This window comes from Parus major, chromosome 13, assembly GCF_001522545.3.
Source record: "Parus major isolate Abel chromosome 13, Parus_major1.1, whole genome shotgun sequence".
NCBI classification, from domain to species: domain Eukaryota; kingdom Metazoa; phylum Chordata; class Aves; order Passeriformes; family Paridae; genus Parus; species Parus major.
In genome coordinates this window covers 15,805,213-15,826,593 of record NC_031782.1, presented here as the reverse complement: position 1 = coordinate 15,826,593, position 21,381 = coordinate 15,805,213, and the positions used below count along the sequence as shown (strand labels likewise).

Genomic DNA, 21,381 nt, shown 5'->3' with positions numbered 1-21,381 from the left:
TCCCAGAGCTCCCTGGGGACACGGGAATGCCCATCCCAGAGCTCCCTGGCACACTCCGGGTGTCCTGTGCCACCAGCCAGTGTCAGCACAAGGGGCCAGGCCACCAGAGGCAGAGTCACCAGTGTCACTCTGACACCCACTGACCTTCCCGGCCCCCAGGTGCCCTTCCCTCCCTGGCTGAGGGACAGGTGGTGGCCCTGGTGGCACCAGGCCCTGGGGAGCTGCCAGTCCATATTATCACGGCTTGGTGACACACAGTGGTGCTCTTACCCCGTGTCCCCAAGGCCCCAGCTCTCAGAGCATCCCTGGTCGTGGTTGCAGAGGGGTGGAGACCTGAGCCATGGCAGGACTGTGCCCTGTGGGGCTGGGGACAGTCCTACCACCAAGCAGGGGGATGTCACAGCAGCAAATGCTTCTTCCAGGAGGAAACTGAGCACATAATCCTTGAGCTCTGCCCGTGAAAGGCCAGCCCTGGGCTGGGGGGAGCACAAAGGGTCCCTTCCAGCCCCATCCCACCCAAACCATGGCAAAGCAACATGGCATCCCTGGTGCTGGCCTGGGCACCCTCCTCCCACTGCATCCCAGCACTCACCCAGCACTTGCAAGGGTTAATCTGCCTCTCCAGAGCTTCTCAAAGCTAATTAGAAAGAGCCTGGGCAAGTGTGGTGGCAGACACCACTGCACTTATCTCCCCACTTCCGGGGCTCTGCCCTTATCATTTAATTAAAGCTGCATCGTGCTTCCCTGGCTGGCAGCAGCTCATCACCGAGGGCACTGGAGCTTGAGGCAGCCTCTGCCAGCTCGCCAGGAGGAGCAGGAGAAGGGAGGGAACAGGCCCCGGGAAGGACAATCAGAGGGAGAGGAGGATAAATGCAGAGCCCCTTTGTGCTGGCTGGGGACTGGGAAAGCAGTGAGGGACCCCTGTGTGCCACCCCTGTGCTGTGTGTGGGGACAGCTCTGCTCCAGGTGGAGCTGGGCGATGGCACAGCCTGCGAATGAGCCAAGGAAATGCTGTGGTGGAGGCACTTCAGGATGGCTCCGTCTCCCAGAACCCCCGAAGCAACTCTCCCACAGAATCCCAGGATCACTGAGGTTGGAAAACCCCTCCCAGCCCATGGAGTCCCAGCTGTGCCCCATCCCCACCCTGTCCCCAGCCCAGAGCACTCAGTGCCACCTCCAGCCCTTCCTGGGACACCTCCAGGGATGGGCACTGCAAACCTCCCTGGGCAGTTCCAATCCCTGAGCTCCCTTTCCATGGGGAAATTCCTGCTGCTGTCCACCCTGAGCCTCCCCTGGCCCAGCCTGAGGCCATTCCCTCTCCTCCTGTCCCTGTTCCCTGGCAGCAGAGCCCGACCCCCCCGGCTGTCCCCTCCTGCCAGGGACTTGTGCAGAGCCAGAAGGGCCCCCTGAGCCTCCTTTTCTCCAGGCTGAGCCCCTTCCCAGCTCCCTCAGCCCCTCCTGGGGCTCCAGCCCCTTCCCAGCTCCGTTCCCTGCCCTGGACACGCTCCAGCCCCTCCAGGGCTCTCTGGCCCCAGCAGGGCCAGCACAGAGGACGGGCACTGTCCTGGCCCTGCTGTCACACTGGTTCTGATCCAGGCCAGGTGCCCACAGCCTCCTTGCCCACCTGGGCACACCTGGGCTCCCAGCAAGGCACCCTCAGGTGCACCCTGACCCCCGAGTCCCAGAGCAGAACCAGCCATGCTCAGCCCTCCCAGAGGAAAAGGACAATCCCTGCCATCCCAAAGAGAACTGGGGACCACAGAGTACTGGGAAATGTCCAGGAGGGAGGCCACCAAAATGGATGTAAACCAAGGGACAGGATGGATGTCCACAAAGGAAGGTGTGGTGGTTTCAGTTCGAGACTGGTTGTGCTGTGGGATGAGAGCAATCCACCTGCTCCATGTGGTGACATGGTGGATAGAGGGAAGAATGAAATAAAAAAATCATTAACCTCCCACCCAAGACTTTTCACCATAATACAATATAAACTTTCCACTATCATTCTACTTTAACCTATGACCTAATATGTGCTTTGTCCTCTATTTCTCCTAAATGATCTTTATCTCACAGCTTTCATCAATTGCCTGCATTCTCCACCAGAAGATGCTCTCCAAAAGAGAACATGCATCACAGGATCATGGAACCACAGACGAGTTTGGGTTGGAAGGAACCTCGAAGCTCATCTTGCTCCCTGCCAAGGGCAGGGACACCTTTCCCTATCCCAGGCTGCTCCAAGCCTTGTCCAGCCTGGCCTTGGACACTTCCAGGGATCCAGGGGCAGCCACAGCTGCTCTGGGGCAACCTCAGGCAAAGATTTTTTTTCCTGATATCCAATCTGAACCTCCTCCCTGTCAGTTATAATGCATTCCCCCGATGGAGGCCTTGTCTGAAGGCCCCACACAGCAGCGTGGGCGCGGCTCCCCAGGGATGTGTTCTGCAGCACATTCAGTGCACATTTTGGGACAAGCAGCCCCCAAATGCTGCTGGCAGCTCCCATGCCAAATTCCACACCTCCCTCCCAAAGCGTGGTTTAGCTAATGGATCTTGAAAGGAAGATTTTCACAATCACTTTGTTAGCAGGGATGAGGCGGCACGGCTTGTTCTCCAGAACCAGCTGGAACAGCTCCGCTAAAACTTGGGAAAAAACAGAAAAAGAAATCAACCTGAGGGAAACCCAGCATGGAAAATTGAAGCTGCGGTGTTGGAAAGCAGCTGAGGCGATAAGCGATCGGAAAGGAGCCTGCACAACACAAAATGTCAGAGCCTGAGGCTGCGCAGTGCAGGGAATGATCCTCGCTGCAGGCTCCCGGAGCTGCTCCAAAGGCACAGCCTGGCTGGAGCTGGGGGCTGTGTGTGTCTGGCACGCCCTGGGCGCGAGGAACGGAGCCACGGGAGCAGCCCGGTGCCAGCCCTGCACTGGGAATGGGAGAACCAGCCTCGGAGGAGCTGGGAAAGGAGCTCAGCCAGAGAAAAGGGGGTTCAGGGGCACTTGGTGGCTCTGCCCAACTCCCTGACAGGAGAGGGCAGAAAGGGGAAATCAGGAGCTGCTCCCAGGGGACAAGGACAGGGTGACTGGCCTCAAGTGGCACCAAGAGAGGTTCAAGTTGGACATCAGGGAAAATTTCTTCCCAGAAGGATGAAGGATCAAACCCTGGCAGAGCTGTCCAGGGCAGTGGTGAAGTCACCCTGGCAGGATTTCACAGCTGTGTGGATGTGGCACTTGGGGACAGGGGCTCGTGGTGGTCTTGGCAGTGCTGGGGGAATGGTTGGGCTTGACCATCTCAGAGGCTCTTTCCAGCCTTAATTCCACGATTCTGTGCAAAGGGTGGTGCCCTCCCCCACCTAATCACACAAGCCAGTATTAAAGGGCAATATTTGGATTATTTTAAATTAATTTTCAGCACGGCCAGTCCTCTCACCTCACCTACAGGCACGGGGGCACTCCAAGGAGCACCAGTCCATGTGCACGGGGATTTGGGAACACCGGCCTGGCTTTGTGAGACCTCTCCAGTGTTTGCTCCTTGGTGGCTGCCTCTCATTGTTCCCGGGTATTATAAAGCTCTTGTGTCAAGGAGAAAAGAAGTGGCGTTCGCATGTCTGCCTTTGAACAAAACCATTGTTCAGCTCCATCAACAATTTAATAATCCTTCCCCGGCAGGACAATGGATGGGGGGAAATTGTTGGTGCAGGGGGGCCGGGAGCCACAGAGCCAAGTGCTGTTCCCGGCCTTTGAAGTCAGGGAGGTGTTTAGGTGACAAAAGAAATCGCAAGTTTATGAAAAGGGCTCATCTCAAGGAGGGGATCTGCAAACAAAGGCAAGCGAGACCACTCGGAGGGAAGCGGAGCAGGGAGAAGGAAGAGCCCTTGGAAGAGAGTCAAGCCAAACCCCAAGGAAGCCGGCGAGAGGAAATGACAGTGTGGATTTGCATGTGGACGCTTTGTTTCCTTGCCACAGATCTTTCCTGGGCTGCTTCCGAGGAAAGGGAGCACCCCCACGTCATTCCAGCTCTTTTACAGCCTGCCCTGCCCCTGCCTGAGCTGTCCTGCAGACACCGACGGGGATGAGGCAGATCCCTGCCAGAATTTGTGGTGGCTGTGAGAAGAACCACGGGCACTGAAGGCAGGGTGAGGCTCGTGGGCTGTGCTGAGGGGGAAATGTCTGTCCCTGATTGAGGCACACAGAGCCCTGGATCCCAAAGCCAGCCCTCGGGAGCCAAACCCACCTGAAATCCAAGATACAGCAGTCCTGGGAGCGTTAGAGCAGGGATACAGTCAGGGAACTTCTCAGGAATGATCCCACATCAAACGGGGCCGTTTCCCTGCTGATGGCTCCGAGATCCAGAGCCAGAACCCCTGGACTGCCCAGCCCCTTTCTCTGCAGTGCAGCCGTGCCACAAAGCAGCTGAAAACGCTCCTTATTGACGCCTCCAACGCCCACAGACTGCGAGGCTGAAAATCTGCAGTGGGGAGAGGTTTTGTGGCTGGCACGTGGCAGGAGCAGCACCGGTCACATCCTCCTGTGGTGCAGGCAAAATTCACCCCAAGGAATCAACCCTGCTGCTTGAATTGGACCATTTTCCCTCCTGCTGTGATTGCCCACCAAGCACTGAAAGGATCTGCCACCCTAATGGCCAGGACTGGGGAGAAATCCCCTTCTCCTGGAAAAGTGGGAAGCATCCAGCTGCAGGAGCAAACACGGGATATGGGAAAGTTCAGGAATGGGGCAGCCTGGTGATGGATCATTTGGGGGAAAAAAACCCCACAAAACCACGATCCTGATGAATTTTGCTGTGCCCTGTGTTTGTTTTTAGAATGGCAGCAAGAAGCCCTTGCGGGAAAGCGGGGAAAATACGGATAATCACTTCCGATAGGGAATATCAACCTCCAGCTACCCCTGGGTGCTGCAGTTTACAGGCTGCTGGAGGAGAGATGCAATAAAGTTTGCACCACTCGAGGGAGGCCTGCCAGAGGCAGTCCTAAAGGCTGCCATGACTAAAACACGCTTGAAAGAGCCAGCAAGGATGACAAAATCCTAAAATCCAGGCGGGACAAGCGGGATACATCATCCCCCTGCACCACGTCAGAGACAGGTTGGCAAAGGGGATTTGCCCAGAGCACAGCACCAGGGAGCAGCAGGATGATCACGAGAAGATTTGGATTTCACGGTCCGACAGAGATGGATGAAAATTTCCAGAATCGGCCCAAGGGCATCGTTTTGAGCGGTTATTTTTCCAAAGGGAGGAGACGGCAAGAGCAGGTCTGCTCCTCATGCGAAGGAAAATCCGTGTGCCCAGGTAGAGAGCTCCGAGGGATCCGCGATTGGAGAGGTCCAGGCCAGCAATTGACCCTTTGAAGGAAGCCGTACATCATCATTAAAGAGCTTCGCGTCCCGGGGGACCCGCGGGCAGAACAACCCCGACGCTGCTGTCCCGGAGTGGGAGAAAACAGGGCTCAGGGAATGACAAATGGAATGCGCGTGGGCGGCAGGGTTTACCTGCGAGCCGAGCACGGGAAGGGCTCGGGATCTGCTCCTCAGGGAAGCTGATAGGGGAACAATAGCCTGCAAGTGGCATTGTTTGCAGGAAAGGCGAGATATTTGCCTTTCCTCACTGATGTTGCTGCATCTCTGTGGGGGCCCCTTCCTGCGTGGCTAATAAGCAGCAAGACGCCAGACGTGGAATACAAAAATTCCTTTGGCTTTGATTCGTTTTCTTTCTGGATAGAGTCAGCCTTACTTTTGTCAAGATCCCTGTTGTCTGGGTAATTTCATCTCGAGATCCTCAAGGAGCAGAGATCTCCACATCACTCCGAGTTTAATATCTCGGTTTGAGCTGGCATATATTCCAGCAATAATTTACACAGCTGAAGAAGGGGAGGGAAAAAAAATAAAAATTACTTCTGTCTAATTGGCATTACACTAATTACCAGCAAAAATACATCAGGCAAATATCACATCTCCTCACTCTCTGTCATTTTGCATTCCCTGCTCCATTTTCTCTTTCCTCGGCAGCGATAAAGCAACACGACAGCCATTCCGACATCCCCGAGCAGGGATCACATCCTGACCCCCTCCTCCTTTTCCTGCTGCCTCCCTGTTTCCTCACGCCCAGGCAGGTTGTTCTAAGCCAGACACACACAGCTGATGGAGAACTGCTGTTCCCAGGAGCCTGTGCATTCCAGCACCCTGCTCTTCCCTGCTGGATCCCTTCCTCAGCCTCTCCCATGTTCCCTGTCCAGAGGGTTCACCCCTGGAAGAAATAACATTTTTATACCTGAGCAATAGGGAACACAGACTACAGCAGAGTCACAGGTTTCACCCACAGGCCACCTGAGCTGATTTATTCGTGATTCACAGCATCCCTGCCAGTCCACCCCAAATTATTGGGAAAATGATGTTATTTTAGCCCAACAGCACCAGTTTTATGCTGGAGTAAGGTGTAAATCCAAGCACGTCCCGGAGTCCTCATCCTCCAGCTCATTCTGACATGAGCTCTCTGCCAGACAAGAGCCCTGGAGCAGAGCACTTCAGAGGGATCCTTCCCTCTTCTTGTCCCCCAAGCCCAGGAATGATGTCTGGATGTTTGTTTTTGATGGATACAGCCCTGGACGGAACATCCAGGCAGGACTCGGTGTCCATGACACCCTGGGAAGTTCCATGCTTGCACCAGTGAGGTTCAGCCCTTCTTTTCCACGAGGACTGAGGCTGAAATGCCTCACAGGGATCATTTCGGAACCTTGTACCCTGTTCAGAGGCACAGCCCCCTCTCCATCCCACTGGGGACACCACACACACACACATCCCTGTGTGTCTCTCCTGGGAAAACGGAGCCTTCTGGCCACCAACACGTAAACTTCCCCCATTCCTGCTCTTTGGAATCTTCTTGTCCTGCCCCGAGCTGCTGGAAAGGGAGCCCAGCTCCAGCCTCACTGGCCAGGGAACAAGGACTGAGCACCACGTGGCCACTGTTGTGTCCCTGAGCAAAGCGTGGCCGCCTCAGCTCCCGGGAAATGAGCCCTGGATGCTGGCAGGGAGCTGAGCTCTCGGAAAGGAGAGGCAAAGGCAGGGGTTGCCACGGTTTGATAACCTCTGAGGCACGGCAGCCTATCCCTGGGATGGCTCACCACATCCATGACTAATGGGAGATTTATGGAGTGTCCTCTCTGCCGGGGAAGCGGAGCACTGGCGTTCCAGCCACTTAACGGAGGGGACTTCAAATCAGGATGGATGAGAGCCCGTGGGAAGGAGACAGGAAGAGAGATTCTTTAATGGTGAGAGCACAAAGGATCAAATCCCGGGGAAGAGCCAACAACTGAGACTGACACCTGACCTGTCTCAACAGCAAAGCTCCCATTGATTTCACCGGGGACAGGGATGAATCCCTTATCCTCTATCTCCTGCCAGCGACAGGGATTTTCCATGTGAGGGATCCACACCTGACCGATCCTTCAAACTCAGCCACCTGCTATTTTTATGAGAAAGGAACCGCGGTGTGGAGTCCACGAGAAGCTGAAATGGGAGACTTTGTAAGCTCCTCCGGCATTAAGTTTAAATCCCACGCTAATGCAGGTCCCTTGCACGGGCAGAGGCTCTGCCAGGCAGGTTTATGGAGACATTCCGGAGAATTGGGAGGCAGATAAAGGGGGAATAACTGCGGTAGATCACACAGGAGCTGGAAATGGCACGTCAAATTACTTCAAAAGGAGCTTTCTAAGGAAGCAGGTCTTTGAAAACAACAAATAGTCTGGGGCTGCTGAGGGATCCTGCCTGTCTGTTGCTTTTACACTCGGTGGCTTTTTCTGGTTTAGACGTGTTCTAAAGCTGAGTGCCAAGCTCAGAATCCCTGCCTCCCGCAAAATCCCGGCTTCCTGCAAGTTCAGCTCTTTGTGGAGCCACGGAGAAGGCAGGGTGGGAAAACTGCTCTGTCTGGAGAGCAAAAATGGCCAAAAAAACATGACCCAGCAAAACCTCAGCCTGGTCACTCCCCTGTCCAGCTGCCCATGGAGCTGTGCTGGGATAGCAGCACGGCACAGGGACCAAGAGGGACAGGAGGGACCAAGAGGGACAGGAGGGACCTGCCTCTTCTGCTCCCAAAACACACAGTGGCTCAAGAGAAGTCATCACTCCCATTCCTGGCTGCCCTCACCTGTCCAAAGGAACGGCAGGTCCCAAGTTCAAGCGTGGGTTTTGAAATGGATTGGGAAACACAAAAGAAGAGCCCGAAGCAGCTTCACCCAACCCTTCACTGGGAGGAAATGTCCTCCTGGAGAGGAACATGGGACAAAGCAGAGGGCCCCACCCTCCCATTCCCACCCTCCCATTCCCACCCTCCCATTCCCACCCTCCCGTTCCCACTGCGGATCTAAATTGGAAAACTCTTCCTGGAACGGGGTTTAACGAACTCGAGCTGAAGCCACGAATAGTTGGAGGCTGACGTAAACTATTTTTGGAAAATCGACTTTCTACCAAAGAAGGGATGTTGAGATTTGGCCCAGAGATAAGAATAGCTGTGCATGACCATTTGCATGGGCATTTGCATCGGAATTTGCAACCATTGCCAGGGAAAAGGAAAATGCCAAGTCCTGTGTGGGTTGGGTTCTCTGTTTTTTTTAATGTCACTGGGGTCATGTTCTGCCAGGTGAGAACCCTTTCCCAGGCCTGCTGAGGTGGAATTTGATGGAAAATGTTCCTGCCTTGGGCTGGAGGAGTTCCATGACACAGTTTGGCCTCCCTTGTCAGGGAGATGGGAAATCCTCCCTTCCCTGGGGCAGCAGAAGTCGCCTTCCCTCAACGAGCTCATTTATAATTCCTAGCTAAAAACTTCCATATTCCCATCTGTTTGTAGCTGATTCCCTTAAGGAAAGTCTCAAAGTTTGCCATGGAGCTGGCTGAGCCCAAGAGTGGTTCCAAGGAGCGGGGTGAGTTTGGGGTCAGCAGCTCCCAGCGTGTTCCCCAGGCCCGGGGTCTCTGCAGGATCGCCCGGAAAATGGGCACAGTGAGGGCAGGGTCACCTCCCCGAGCTGTGCCCTCACCCTGCACAGGGACAGCAGCAGCCTGGGGAGCGCTTCCAGATGGAGAGAGGAATAAAGATTAGGAAAAATGATAGAATTCTCTCCACCCAGTAAATTCAGAGCAGGATGGATGTGAAGGACGTAACACAAGCGAGAGGGCATTCGCAGATTTCCACCGGCTTGCCACAGGCAGGAAGAGAGAATGGAAGAGATCAAAAGGGAATGGAAGAGATCCCAGCCCAGCCTAGGACCACAAGAACCAGCAGAAAACTCCCCAAATCCATCCTGAACGTAGCAGGAATGCACAGAGCTGTGGGGACCTAGATATCCTCCAAGAGAAGGCAGCTTCCTACTGAAATACGGAGTTTTTGTCTCTTGGGCGTTGGCTCTGAGTGACTGCACTGCCCAGACCTTTCACAACCACACCACGTGGGCCGTGGGACAGAATGTGGGGGAAAAAAAAGCAACCAGAATCCAACAGGGGAATCTGGCTTTTTCAAATAAGTTCTCTAATGATGTCCAGGATGTGCCAAGGATCTTTGGAGAACTCGAGGACAACCTTATGTGTGTGCTACCACATAATCCTGTGAGGCAAGAGAGACAGATAAATTATTACAGCTATTTTGGACAGCGTCTGAAGCGAGGAACAGCCTTCTTAGAAGGTCTTGAGAGGATTAAAGGCACTCTCTGGAGCTGGGAGCAATGTGCTTGCTCCTGGGGCAGGGGAACAGCCATCCCCTGTTTACCCCGGGCTCCTGGGGACAATTAAGGAAGGTGACAACTGCCCTGCCCTGAGCAGCTCTGGCGTAAGAGGTTGCCCAGACACAGCCACTGGAAAACATGGAAAAACAAGGAAATAGGGCTGGAATCACAGCTCAAGCAGAAATGTTGAAACCGGGATGGGGTAATCCAGGGCCATTTGCAATCTGCTGGATGTCATCTGTCCTGATAAAAATCTTTTCCCAGCGGTGGTTAAGCAAACCAGGAGCCGGTTTTGGGGAGGAACCAACATTAAGTGTGGAAAAGAGAGAAGCTCCTGATTTCTTCTGCAGAAATGCAGGTGCTGAGGATCACTGAGGGACCCAGAGAGAATTTCCAGAGGCAGATGAGGAGCAGGACATGGCCACAAGGAATGTGGACACCCTAAACCCAGGCAGCTGCTGCTCAGGACAAGAAGAATTCCAGGCCTGAAGTGCTAAAAATCAGTTACAAAAACCTCAAAGCCACAATGTCTCAGCTAGGGAGGAGCCCAAGCAGCAGCCAGACCCAATCTGCTCAGCTGGGCAGATGTGTGACCTGCTGGATCCCAGGCAGCAATGACCGGGAGCAGCACGGATCCCACGGATCCCACATCCCAGACAAAGCCCCCTGCAAAGCATTCCTCACAGCCTCTGCAACAAAGCAGGAGTGCTGCATGGTACATTTGGAAAAAAAACCCCAAAAACCCAACTCCACAGACTGTAAATGTGCCTGGAACTCTTTCTGCAAGACAAAAGGGACATTTAAAGATAATGCAGGAAAAAGAGAATAGGTTTTAAGATCTAGAGGAGTCTCTGTGCCAGGGAAGGAGACAGAATGCAATTTTTTTGTCCCATCTGTTGGCTGCGAGGAATTGAACAACAATCACAGTGAGAACCTTAAAAAGCAGCTCATGACTGGCACTAAAGCAGAGGCAGGAGGCAGTGACTGCCCAGGGCTGCAAATCCATCCTCGTGGTGAGCAGGAAAAGAGGATGGTTGGCTCAGGAATACTCTGAGCCATCCACCTTCTCAAGGAGCTCAGAGCTGGGGGTGCTCAGCATCCAGGGAGAGCTCAGAGCCCCTTCCAGTGCCCAAAGGGACTCCAGGAGAGCTGGAGAGGGACTGGGGACAAGGGCTGGAGGGACAGGACCCAGGGAATGGCAGAGTTGGATGGGATATTGGGCAGGAATTGTTCCCTGGCAGGGTGGGCAGGCCCTGGCACAGGGTGCCCAGAGCAGCTGGGGCTGCCCCTGGATCCCTGGCAGTGCCCAAGGCCAGGCTGGAGCACCCTGGGATAGGGAAAGGTGTCCTTGCCCATGGCAGGGGCTGGGACTGGATGGGTTGTAAGGTCATTTCCAAGCCAAACCATTCCATGATCCCATGGCACTGCAGGGTGCTCACACAGCCAGGTGCAGCCATGTTCCCATGCCATGGTCACACTGCGAACACAAACACTCCCAGACACATCCTCTCTGCACCTGCAGCTGCTGTGGATGTCACCAAGTGCTGCTGGGGGACTGTGGGACATCACCTGGACACATCCACCCCACCAAAAGCCTGTGGGCAAATTGGAGACCATGCAGAGAGGAAAATGAGCTGAAGGAATGGAAGGCATGAACTATAATCAGAAATTAGCAAAGAGGAGGAAGGAAACTTCTCCCCAGACTGCCTCTGCAAGGGTTGCCAAAAAGCACCACACACATCCAAGATGTGCCAGATGTTGCTGCTGCCCAGGAATGAGGCTGCAGGTCTGTGGTGGTGGCAGGAGCAGATGGCAATGGCTGGGAGGAGCGCGAGGAAGGGTGGGAGGAGAGGAAGAGAGACCCAGCTGCCAAAATCTCTTGCCTTGGCTCTGCTCACAGGGAGGGACTTGACTCAGTTTTCTTTCAAAGAGATCTTTAAATGTTGAGTTGCCTGAATGGGATCTCCGAGTACGCACCAGGAGAGGGAATTCTAGTGTTGTGAGACTCAGAGTGGGAAGAAAAGGGAGGAGCTGAAGCAGACTGGTGTAGACTGGTGGAACTGGGGGCAGAGAGGACCTGCCACTGGGAGGGCTCACCTGGGCTCTCACACACAGAGTGGGAAATTCCCAAAGGGATGCTCATGGCAGAAATCATGGGCTGGGATTTCACGGCCGTGTCACACATGGGTAAGACAAGCTGCTCCTTCTGCCTTTGCAATGCATCCCTCTAAATCTTCCCTGAAACAAAGGAAAACCTGTCCTGGTGGGGTTTTATTGAGCCCAGCAGCCAGACCTGGGAAGCAACGGCTCCATCCATCCTCTCCAGCTGTGCCAAAGTGTTGGGAGAGTCTTGGATGGCACCGGGAAAAGGCTGGGCTTGGCAAAGCCCCAGTGATGAACCAGGCAGGAGGGTTTGAAACCAGCTCTGCCACAAAGTCCCAAAATCAAGCCCTATTCCCGTCTCGGACGTCAGCAGCAGCCTGGGCTCTGCCATCTGGGAGCAGCCGGATTCCTGCCTCGTGCCTCTGGAACAGCAGGATCCCGACACGGCAGCGGGAGGAGCTGCCAGCTCATCCAGGGTCACCCAGAGCAAGCAGCCACCTCCGAAAAATGTAAATTGCAATTTCCTATTTCATTCCCCACCTATGGTGGAGTTTCTTCCCTGGAACTGTGAGGATAAACTCATCAACATCTTGGTAGTGCAGATCCTACGGCATGGAGAGTGTTGGGAAAGCTCATGAGGTGGTTGTTTATTCCATACCCCGAGCAGGGCTGTAACTGCATGCATTAAAAATGGCACGGGATCCCCACTCTAAATAACAGTCATAAAACAGATTTTTGGGGGTGGAAAAACATGAATTAGAAATGCCTCATCAAATAAATCACAATCTCAGATACGTTTGCACCACACAGGGACAGAGGGAAAACAGGCTCCGTGTAACAATTCCTAAACCGCACATATTTGGTCCTGAAATCCTGTTAAATTCCCTCAATGGCTGAAGGAGAGTGACTGGCACTGTCCCCATCCAAGCCCTGCATGCATTATGGCAGGGCAGAGCCTCCACGGAGCACCAGCATTCCCAGGCTCCTTCCAACCAAAGCAAATCTGGGATCCGTGGAGGGAGCAGATGTCTTTGGGAAAAGCACCGGGTGGCCAAGTGGGAGACTGAGCTTCGTTCCCAGCTCAGCAAGCCCCACCAAGGTGGGGAACGGCGCAGGGAAATGTTGGGAAGGAAACAGTGGGCAGTGAGGGAAGAGAGCAGGGATGAAAAACGCCTGGGATGACTGAGGAGCTGCCACGTCAGTGCCAAGCTCCTGGAGAAGTCTTCACCAGAACCAGTGTGATTCCTCCTGCAAAGGGCCTGGCTCAGCCCCTGCAATACAGCATTTTACTGCAGTCTGCACAGCAGAAAGGGTCCAAAAAAGGAGGACACTGAGATGTGTGTTAATCAAGTGAAGAACCATCTACAAAGAAAAGGCATGGATCTGTCTTCCAGTTGAAAAGCTATAAATAGCCTTGCATACTTGCTTATCAGATTGGTTCGGCTGCAGGGATAATCTCCTGGAGAAAGCAATGGAAGCCCTGTTATGTTGGATATTTATAACCAGATGAAAGCTGAGAAAACGCACAGTCGTGTCAGCCTCGCGCTTGTGCCGCGGGATGGGGGTGTGGGATCCAGCACGTCTCCGCAGTTTACCAGAAGGTCAAGAACAGCTTAGTCTGCCCAGCTTCCCAAAAACCCAAGATCTGATCTCTCTGAGAGGCTGATGCTGCTGATGAAGCCAAGGCAAGGACACGGTGGGACAGTCCCCAAAAGATAATGATGGTCCCACATCACTGGAGAGTCCTTGCAGGAAACAAGTCACCGTCCTTCTCTGGACAAACAAGGTCTGGTTGGAAGCACAGATGTGGATGTGCCACACCTCGGGCAGGGGATGGAGCAAACACAGCTCTGGTGAGCTGGTCAAACAGCCCCAGTGCCTCCTAATCCCCAGATCACCCGTCCTAGCGCCAGGGTCCCCTCACAGTCTGCTCAGAGGATCACAACCCTGGCCCCAGCTCCTGAGGTCCCCTCTGAACTGCCGTGCCAGATTATCTGCAGAGCAGCAGGACCAGCTCAGGATAACGCTGGTGGATTCCTGAGAGCCTTGACCTGCCACAGCCCTGCACCCAATACAGGTCAGGACAGATGCTGGAGCCGCTGGAGCTCGATTCCCAACCACTGCCATGGGAAGGGAGCCAAGACAGGACATTCTGGGGGATGGAGAGCGGAGCAGGGTTGTGGTCATTCCCTGGGAGCCTCTGCAGTGTCTGTACCACACATGGATCTGGTGGTGGATGGGCGTGGGGTGATTCCTGCTCTCCTGGGAGGTGAACACACACAGGGCACCTTGTGCCAAGACAGGGAGCTGGTTTATAGGGCAGGTTTGTGATGCTCTGGGCAGGGAGCCATTTCTGGGAGCTCCAGGCAATGTCCCTTGGCCTTCCTCAGCTCTGCTCATCCCTGTCAGGCACAAAATGAACGTTCCAAGGAATATCCCAAGACAACCCTCCCTGCCCTGCACCTTCCAGGTGCTCCTCTCTCTCCCCTCTTTCTACTCTTAGCCCTGCTTCTCCCTCATCATTTCTGAGTTTCCTGTCACATTCCAAGGCTCAACCTTTGCCTCTTCCAGGTCCATCAGCCCCACTAGCTCGCTGTATCCATCAGCTCATCCACTGCTTCCCACCTTTCCAGCCTCTCTTCCAAGAACTCAGGGAAGCACAGTACTGTGCCCAGGGCTCCAGGAACTGCTCCAAACTGCTTGTCCTGGGTGACTGACTGGCACTTTTGGGGAGAAAGTGATCTGCACAACACTCGTGGGCAGGAGGTGCAACAGGTGGATTTGGGAAGCCCACCATGCCTTGCTCCAATGGCTGTAACACAGAGAACTCCAGTGCTACTCCAGGAATAACCTGGGAATTGAGAGGAGATGTTCCACTAGACCTGTCCATTTCCACAACAGACGAACCCAGCAGATTTACAGCTCCCTAAAAACCGTCTGAACACCGCTCAGCCATCTTCTCACTACACACACACCTGTCCCAAAGTCAAGGCTGCTCCCAGAAACAGGAGGAGACTTCAGGAGAACCCTCTGCCATCTCCTCCTCTCCCTCCCGGGAGATTCTTTGACCCTGCCACCTCCACAGCCACCTCCCCTGGGGACACGAGCACAGCAGGCAGCAGGTACAGGAGAGAAGATGTTATGCACACAGCCAGAGCCAAATCCAAGGAAGCAACGGGAGCTGGCTGGAGAAGACAGCTGGGGGGGTGGGCTGCAGCCAGGCGGGGCAGCACAGAGGCAGCACGAGCAGCACGACCGCGGGTGAAGCTGCATCGGGGTAGGGGGAAGCAGCTCTCCGGCGATGACACCACAGACACCTCCAGGGGTTCTCAGGGAAAGCTGGACCCTGCCGGGAGGTGACCTGAGGGGCACGGTGAAGGGACACGTCGCTCTGGGGTTTGCCACCACCACCACCACGCTCAATGAGCCTCCACTCCGTGGATCTCCTCAGCCCAGACTGTGCCACTAAACCCGCTCTGCCCTCTGCGCCCTGGAACCTCCCAAAGCCCCGACTCCAAACACATGTGAGGAGCTCCAGTGCACCCCAACCCCCATGAGGGTCCCCCCACGGGACCCCTGACTGCAGCTCCCCATGGGCTGGGATACAGCCCCTCTGCTCGCCCCTGTGCTTCCATCTTGGACCTCCCTCTCTGGCCCTCGCTCTGTGTCCTTCCGAACCCACCTGTCTCCTGCCACACCCACCTGCTTCCTGCCACACCCACCTGCTTCCTGCCACACCCACCTGCTTCCTGTCACACCCACCTGCTTCCTGCCACACCCACCTGCACACCCACCTGCTTCCTACCACACCCATCTCCTGCCATACCCATCTTATGCCACACCCACCTGTCTCCTTGACTCCTCACATCCCACAGCTCGCCCAGACACCCCTCCCTCACCCACCTCTCCCCCCACCACTCCTTGCTGTTTCTTGCTCTGAGCTTCACCTCTTCTCCATCCTCCCATCCCCAGCGAGCCCAGCGGGTCCCAGCCGAGCTCCACATCACCCACACTGGGGACATGGGTCATGGAGGACCAGGAGCCTTGGGGACAGGTCCCAGGGGAGGGGACAAGGGGAGGGGACAGGCGCAAGGGGCGGGCACGTACCGTTCTCAGGGTGCTCCATCTCCCCGATGCTGCCATCAGGCGTGGTGCGCTCGTAGTGGTCCTCGGGCAGGGCCAGGGGCCCGATGCGGGGCCCCGACGAAGATTTGCTGCTGGGGGTCTCAGATTCCTCCAGCCCACTGTCATAGTAGCTGTGCTGGGAGGGGTCCTGCAGGTCCTGAGCCTGGCTGGCTGCAGAGAACGTCACTCGGCGATGAGGTAACTGCAGACAAGAGAGAAGCTGTTGCATCACCCATCCTGCAGGTGAAGGTGAAGGCAAAGGCTGGGGCCATCCATCCTGACCCCATCCTCAGCCCCCAGAGCCATCCTGAGACACTCAACGCCAGGCTCCATCCCAGCCAACAGCTCCCCAGCACGTAGGGAGCACACTTTGCATAGTCCCTGTGCTCCCCCAGACCATCGCTCCCTCCATGGCTCTGTCCCAGCCTCTTCTGTCACCCAGATGTCCTCCCATGGCAGGACAGCTCTGGAAAGGTCCCCCCATCATCACAGCCTCCTGAATCACTGTCTCCACCCTTGAACGGGGGGTCCCCGCTCGGCAGGTTCCCGACACAACCCCAGAGCCTCGTGTGGCTCCAAATATTCCAAAGCCCCTCTGATGGCATTGCTGGCCAGCACAGAGCCACGGTGACATCCTCCCTCTCCTGCCAGCCCCTGGCCTGACCCCAGCTCCCATCCTCAGGATTCTCCACCCAGGGTCACCACCAGCGCCGCTTTTGTGTGCTCATTAAGTGTTTCAAAGACCCCACCTCACACTTTCCCTCCTCAGCTCTGCCTCATGCTCGGGAGCAGCTCCCTGCCAGCAGCCATTAAGCCACAATCATTATCCTGCTCCAAATCCTTCCACCAAATCCTTCTTTGGCGTGATTACCGAGGAGTGGAGAGGGTAGCACGAGTTCAAGGGGCAAGAGCGGGGAATGAAACAAAACCACCGAGAGCAAGAAAAAGCCACCACAATATTTCTCCACCAGAAACGCGGGCAGAAGGCCAAGACGGGAATTATTTGATGGGGATCTGAAGGTGATGAGGCGAGAGAGGAGCCAACACATCGCTTAGGCTGAATACCTTTTTTTGTGCTGGTGTCTTTACTACAAATCAGTGGCAATCAGGCGTCCCACACACAGCGAGCACCGGCCAGGAAGGGGAAGGAATTGAGACGAACAGAGGGAAGGAACACAGAGGGAGCATTTAGATGAGCTGCTTTAAGGTTGGTTGGACCTGATTAAATTCACCACAGATGCTTAGAGACCTGATTTAAGTAACTTCAGAGCTGTTAGGTCTGCTTTTTTTTTTTTTTTTCTTTTTTTTTCTTCCCCACGACTCATTTTTTTTCTTTTTTCCTGAGGAATTTGTAGAGAATCAGGGAGCTTCCAGAAGACTGGAAGCGAGCTAAAATAGCACCTGTCTTTAATGATGAGAAAAAAGAAGAGCTGGAGAATTATAAAACAGTTAGCTTAATTTCAGTTCCTGGAAAAATACTGAAGCAGATAAAAGAACTCTTTGTAAGTACCTACAAGATAACAAGGAAATGAGTAACAGCCACTGTAGGTTTGTCACAAACAAACATGTCAAGCCATTGAACTCCTTCCTTTGAAAAGACAGCAGGCCTCGTGGAGGAAGGAGGAGCAGTAAATGTTCTAGCTCGACTTGAAGAAGTTTTTTTTTGACACTGTTTTAGCTGATTTTCTCATAAGTAATGCAAGCAAACAGCAGAGATGCAGCACGGTACATCCCTGCCTGGGTAATGTGGGTGCAAATCATTTAGAAAGTGTTATTCCCAAAGGAATTACTGCAGGCAGCCTTTTCAGCTGGGATCATGGATCAAATTAAAGCTCCAAGTTGTGTCCCAAGTCCATTGCTGGGCTGTGTTTTCATTAACTGCTGGCATGACAGATGTGGGATGGATCTGTCACATCTGCACCCTGCGGAGGAGTAATCACAGCTGGCTGAGGATCACTGCACATCACAGGCTGGGGATCCGCCCACGGTGCCAACCTCCCACCCAAAAATCCATCTATATTGGGATGTTTGAACAGGCTGGGATGTGCCAGCTCTGTGCCATGAGGCTGAGCTGGGCACCAGTTTTGAGGAGAGGTGCCCCAATTCAGCAGAGAAGAACAGACAAGCAGTTGTTGGAAACCATGACAAAATATTTTTTAAAAAAAAGAGAGAGAAATTGGTTAAGGGAAGAGAAGGTTAAGCGTGGCAAAGGCTGGAAAGAAAAAGCCTCTGCTTGGGAGCACTGGCAGATAAGAAGGAGTGAACCTCTACCTGCAGCAGGGAAGAGCGGGTTAATCTCTATGGCAAAAAACCCACAGTGGCAGCTCTGGCCAAGGGCAATCATGGCAGGGTTTGATCTGGAAGGGCCCTAAAGCTCATCTCAACACCTTCCACTGCCCCAGGTGGCACCAAGCCCTGTCCAGCCTGGCCTTGGCCATTTCCAGGATGGGGCACAGGCGCCCTGTGCCAGCGGGTTGCCAGAGCAGAAGGTGCCAGCCCTGTCATTAAGGCACAGGTGAGCCCCTCTCGGGAGGGCTCTGGAGGAGCTGAGCACAAGGCAGCGCTGCCCAGGTGCCAACGACCCTCTGGAGCCCCCTGCCAGCCCGCAGGGATTGTGTAGAGCCTGGCGCTCTCCCTGCACCCTGCCCACACAGCCGAATCCAGTCTCCTGCCTTGCCACAGCCCATCCCGAGCTCCGGGCTCCTGCTTTCCCTCCGTGCTCGCACCAGCCCAGCCAGACGAGCCAGGCTCCTCGGGGTGCTGTGATAACACGAATAAACAACCTCCCAAAGCCAGCTTGTGACAGCCACCATCCCCCCCACCCCCGAACAGCAGCGATTTTACCTGAAAAACACCTCCTTTAAATGTCACCTCCTGCCACGCAGCCCTCGAAAGGGCTCCTCACACTGCAGGGCTCCCAAGCCCTGTCCCCTGCAGCCCCACAGGGCACGGGGAGTGCCCCCCTCCCTCTGTGCCCAGCCCCACCAGCTGCCCTGGGAAGCTCTCCACCCGCACAGCCCCGCTCTGGAATCGTGGAAAGGCACGGAATCAATTTGTCTGGCCCTGACTGGCAGAAATTGGGTTTGGTGTGACCTTTCTGCAGGAGGTTAAAGAGCCTTTGAGCAGGCAGCGGCCTCTGCACAAGGAGCTGCTTGTGCAGGGCAATGGAGGCACGCTGAAGCCTTCTGCTTGAGGAGTCAGACACAGCAGGTCCGAGTCACAACCTGCAAACAGCAAATCTGTTTGGGGGCCTCATCTTTTCTTGCCCCAGTTTTTCCCTGTTCCTCATCAGAGGAGACCTTTGCAGGTGCCATCTCACAGGGCTTCTTCCAGCGCCTTCCTGCCCCTCCAACCTCACGAGTTTTTCCACTTGAGGTCCGTGCCAGCCTCTTAACCCCGTGCTACTCATGCAGTGAGACCCTTGAATCCATTTTCAGCTCGACGTTTCCCAGGATATCGGCCAGCATTCCCCATTCCTCCACACTCAGCTTCGCGCCGGGCTGCGTTAAAATGCACTTTGTTTAAATGGGCCCAGTTTACCAAGCAATCGGGATTGCTCTGCATGACTGCTCCATCCTCAGCGCCATCTCCCACTCCACTGATCTCCGTGGCAGCCACGGGTTTATCAGCAGTGATTTTAGATTGCCTTCCAGACCATTGATTACGGCGGTGAATGGCAGCGGGCACAGCGCCGCTGCCGAGGAGCAGCTCCAGGAGAACCTCACTCCACGAGGAATTCCAGCCAAGGTTCCTTTCTCTAAGCTCTGGATAAACCAGATCTGCCTCACAATGCCGAGCTGAGAATCCCAGAATCCCAGGTTGGAAAAGCCCTCCAAGGTCATCAAGTCCCAGCTGTGCCCGATCCCCAGCCTGGAGCACTCAGTGCCACCTCCAGGTGTTCCTTGAACGCCTCCAGGGATGGGCACTCCAAACCTCCCTGGGCAGCTCCTCCCAACGCCTGACCACCTTTTCCATGGGGAAATTCCTGCTGCTGTCCAGCCTCAGAGCAGTGCATGCAAAATAATAAAGATAATAACAAGGATAATGACAAAATCCTCATTTATCAGCTGGGTGCATCCATCAGTCTCCTGTGTACCCAACACAAACCAGATCTGCCTCTCCAGCCCCACAGGAACGCCTGGAGCAGCCCTTGTTCCTCACAGAGGCCAGGACCATGCCTAAGGAAAGGTTTAAAAGCTGGACCTGTCACGTAATGCCAGTGCCCAGTGTCCCCTGCCATCAACCACAGTGACTGACGTCAGTGCTATTTCCATCAGCCATTCCCTGCTTTAGCCATTAATCCAGTTGTTCCCTGGGGCTGCCGAGGACAGTGAGCATTGCACAGCCCCAGCTCTTCCAGCTGCTCATGGCATCACTGCCCTCCCAGACCTGCCCATCCTAGGCTCCCCAGCTCCACGGACACCTCTGGAGCAGAGAGATCCCGCTCTTTGGTGCAAATTATTCCATTCAATTATGTCAAATATCTCTATTTTGAATGCCTTTGCAGGTTCCCAACACATGGGCAGGTCCCACATCCTACGTTGTTATGTCTCAGCCCAAATTACTCCAACTATTTAGTCAATACTTTGGCATTTTTCTCCATAATTAACAATTTTGCAATCTCCACTCGGAGTTGACAATTCCTGAATTCCACTTCTTCCCAGCGCATTTTTTAAAGTACTTATTGTGTTGACTTTGTAATAATTGATTTTCCCCCAATGTCTTTGGCTTTGCTTGTTAATTTTCTATACTCCAGAACAACTAATTTCTCCTAATTGCTGTAACTCCCTCCTTTTACCCCCAGTATTTATTGATTTCCTACTTCCAACTGCTGCCACTGTGCTGGAATGGGTTTTGGGGCAGAGCTGTCTATTTTCTCAGCTGAGAAATTGTGGCTCTATACTAAAAAAAAATGCATTTTTAGGGCTCTCCAGTGCTCGCTGTGATATTCCTGGTGGGGGATACCTGTGCCAGCTCCACATCTGAGGGACAAAGAGAGCCCCTGACCCCCTCTTCCCACAGGGATGTTCATCCCTGGGAAAATCCTGCAGGTTCCAGGCAGCCACAGCTCAGGGATTCTTCCCGAGGAGGAACCATTGGCAGCTCTCCCTCCGATGACCCCCGTCCTCTGGGAAGTGCTCTCCTGCTTTTTTGAGTCCGTGCCTGCTCCTGCCTCCACGGATTCCGGCAGCAATGAACTCCCGGCCCATGTGCTCACTGGAAAAGCTCTTCCCTTTGCTCCTGCCTCTGCTGCCTGCTCGTTTTGCCTTGAACTTCTCCTGCCTGCAGGGTTGTGAGGGAACAGCAGTAATTGCTCCTCACTCTGCCCCTTTCCAATTCCACAAATCCAGGCTGCATCCTGCTCTGTGTCAGCTCCTGCAGATGCCAGGCAGGTCTGGCCAGTCCTGCTGCCCCTTCCAGCCCTGCTGCCCTTCCCTGTGC

At 54.5% G+C, this 21,381-nt stretch overlaps 1 protein-coding gene across 3 annotated transcripts in view; it reads right to left on the bottom strand.

Moving 5' to 3' along the window:
• The window catches only part of PCDH1 (protocadherin 1), a 56,497-nt gene that overhangs the window by 12,468 nt on the left and 22,648 nt on the right, over positions 1 to 21,381 (bottom strand). For all 3 annotated transcript variants that reach the window (XM_015641500.2, XM_015641499.2, XM_015641501.2), the window contains exon 4: positions 15,922 to 16,141. In XM_015641500.2, coding sequence (XP_015496986.1) covers positions 15,922 to 16,141 — 220 coding nt within the window. The remainder of the gene's footprint in view (positions 1 to 15,921; positions 16,142 to 21,381) is intronic.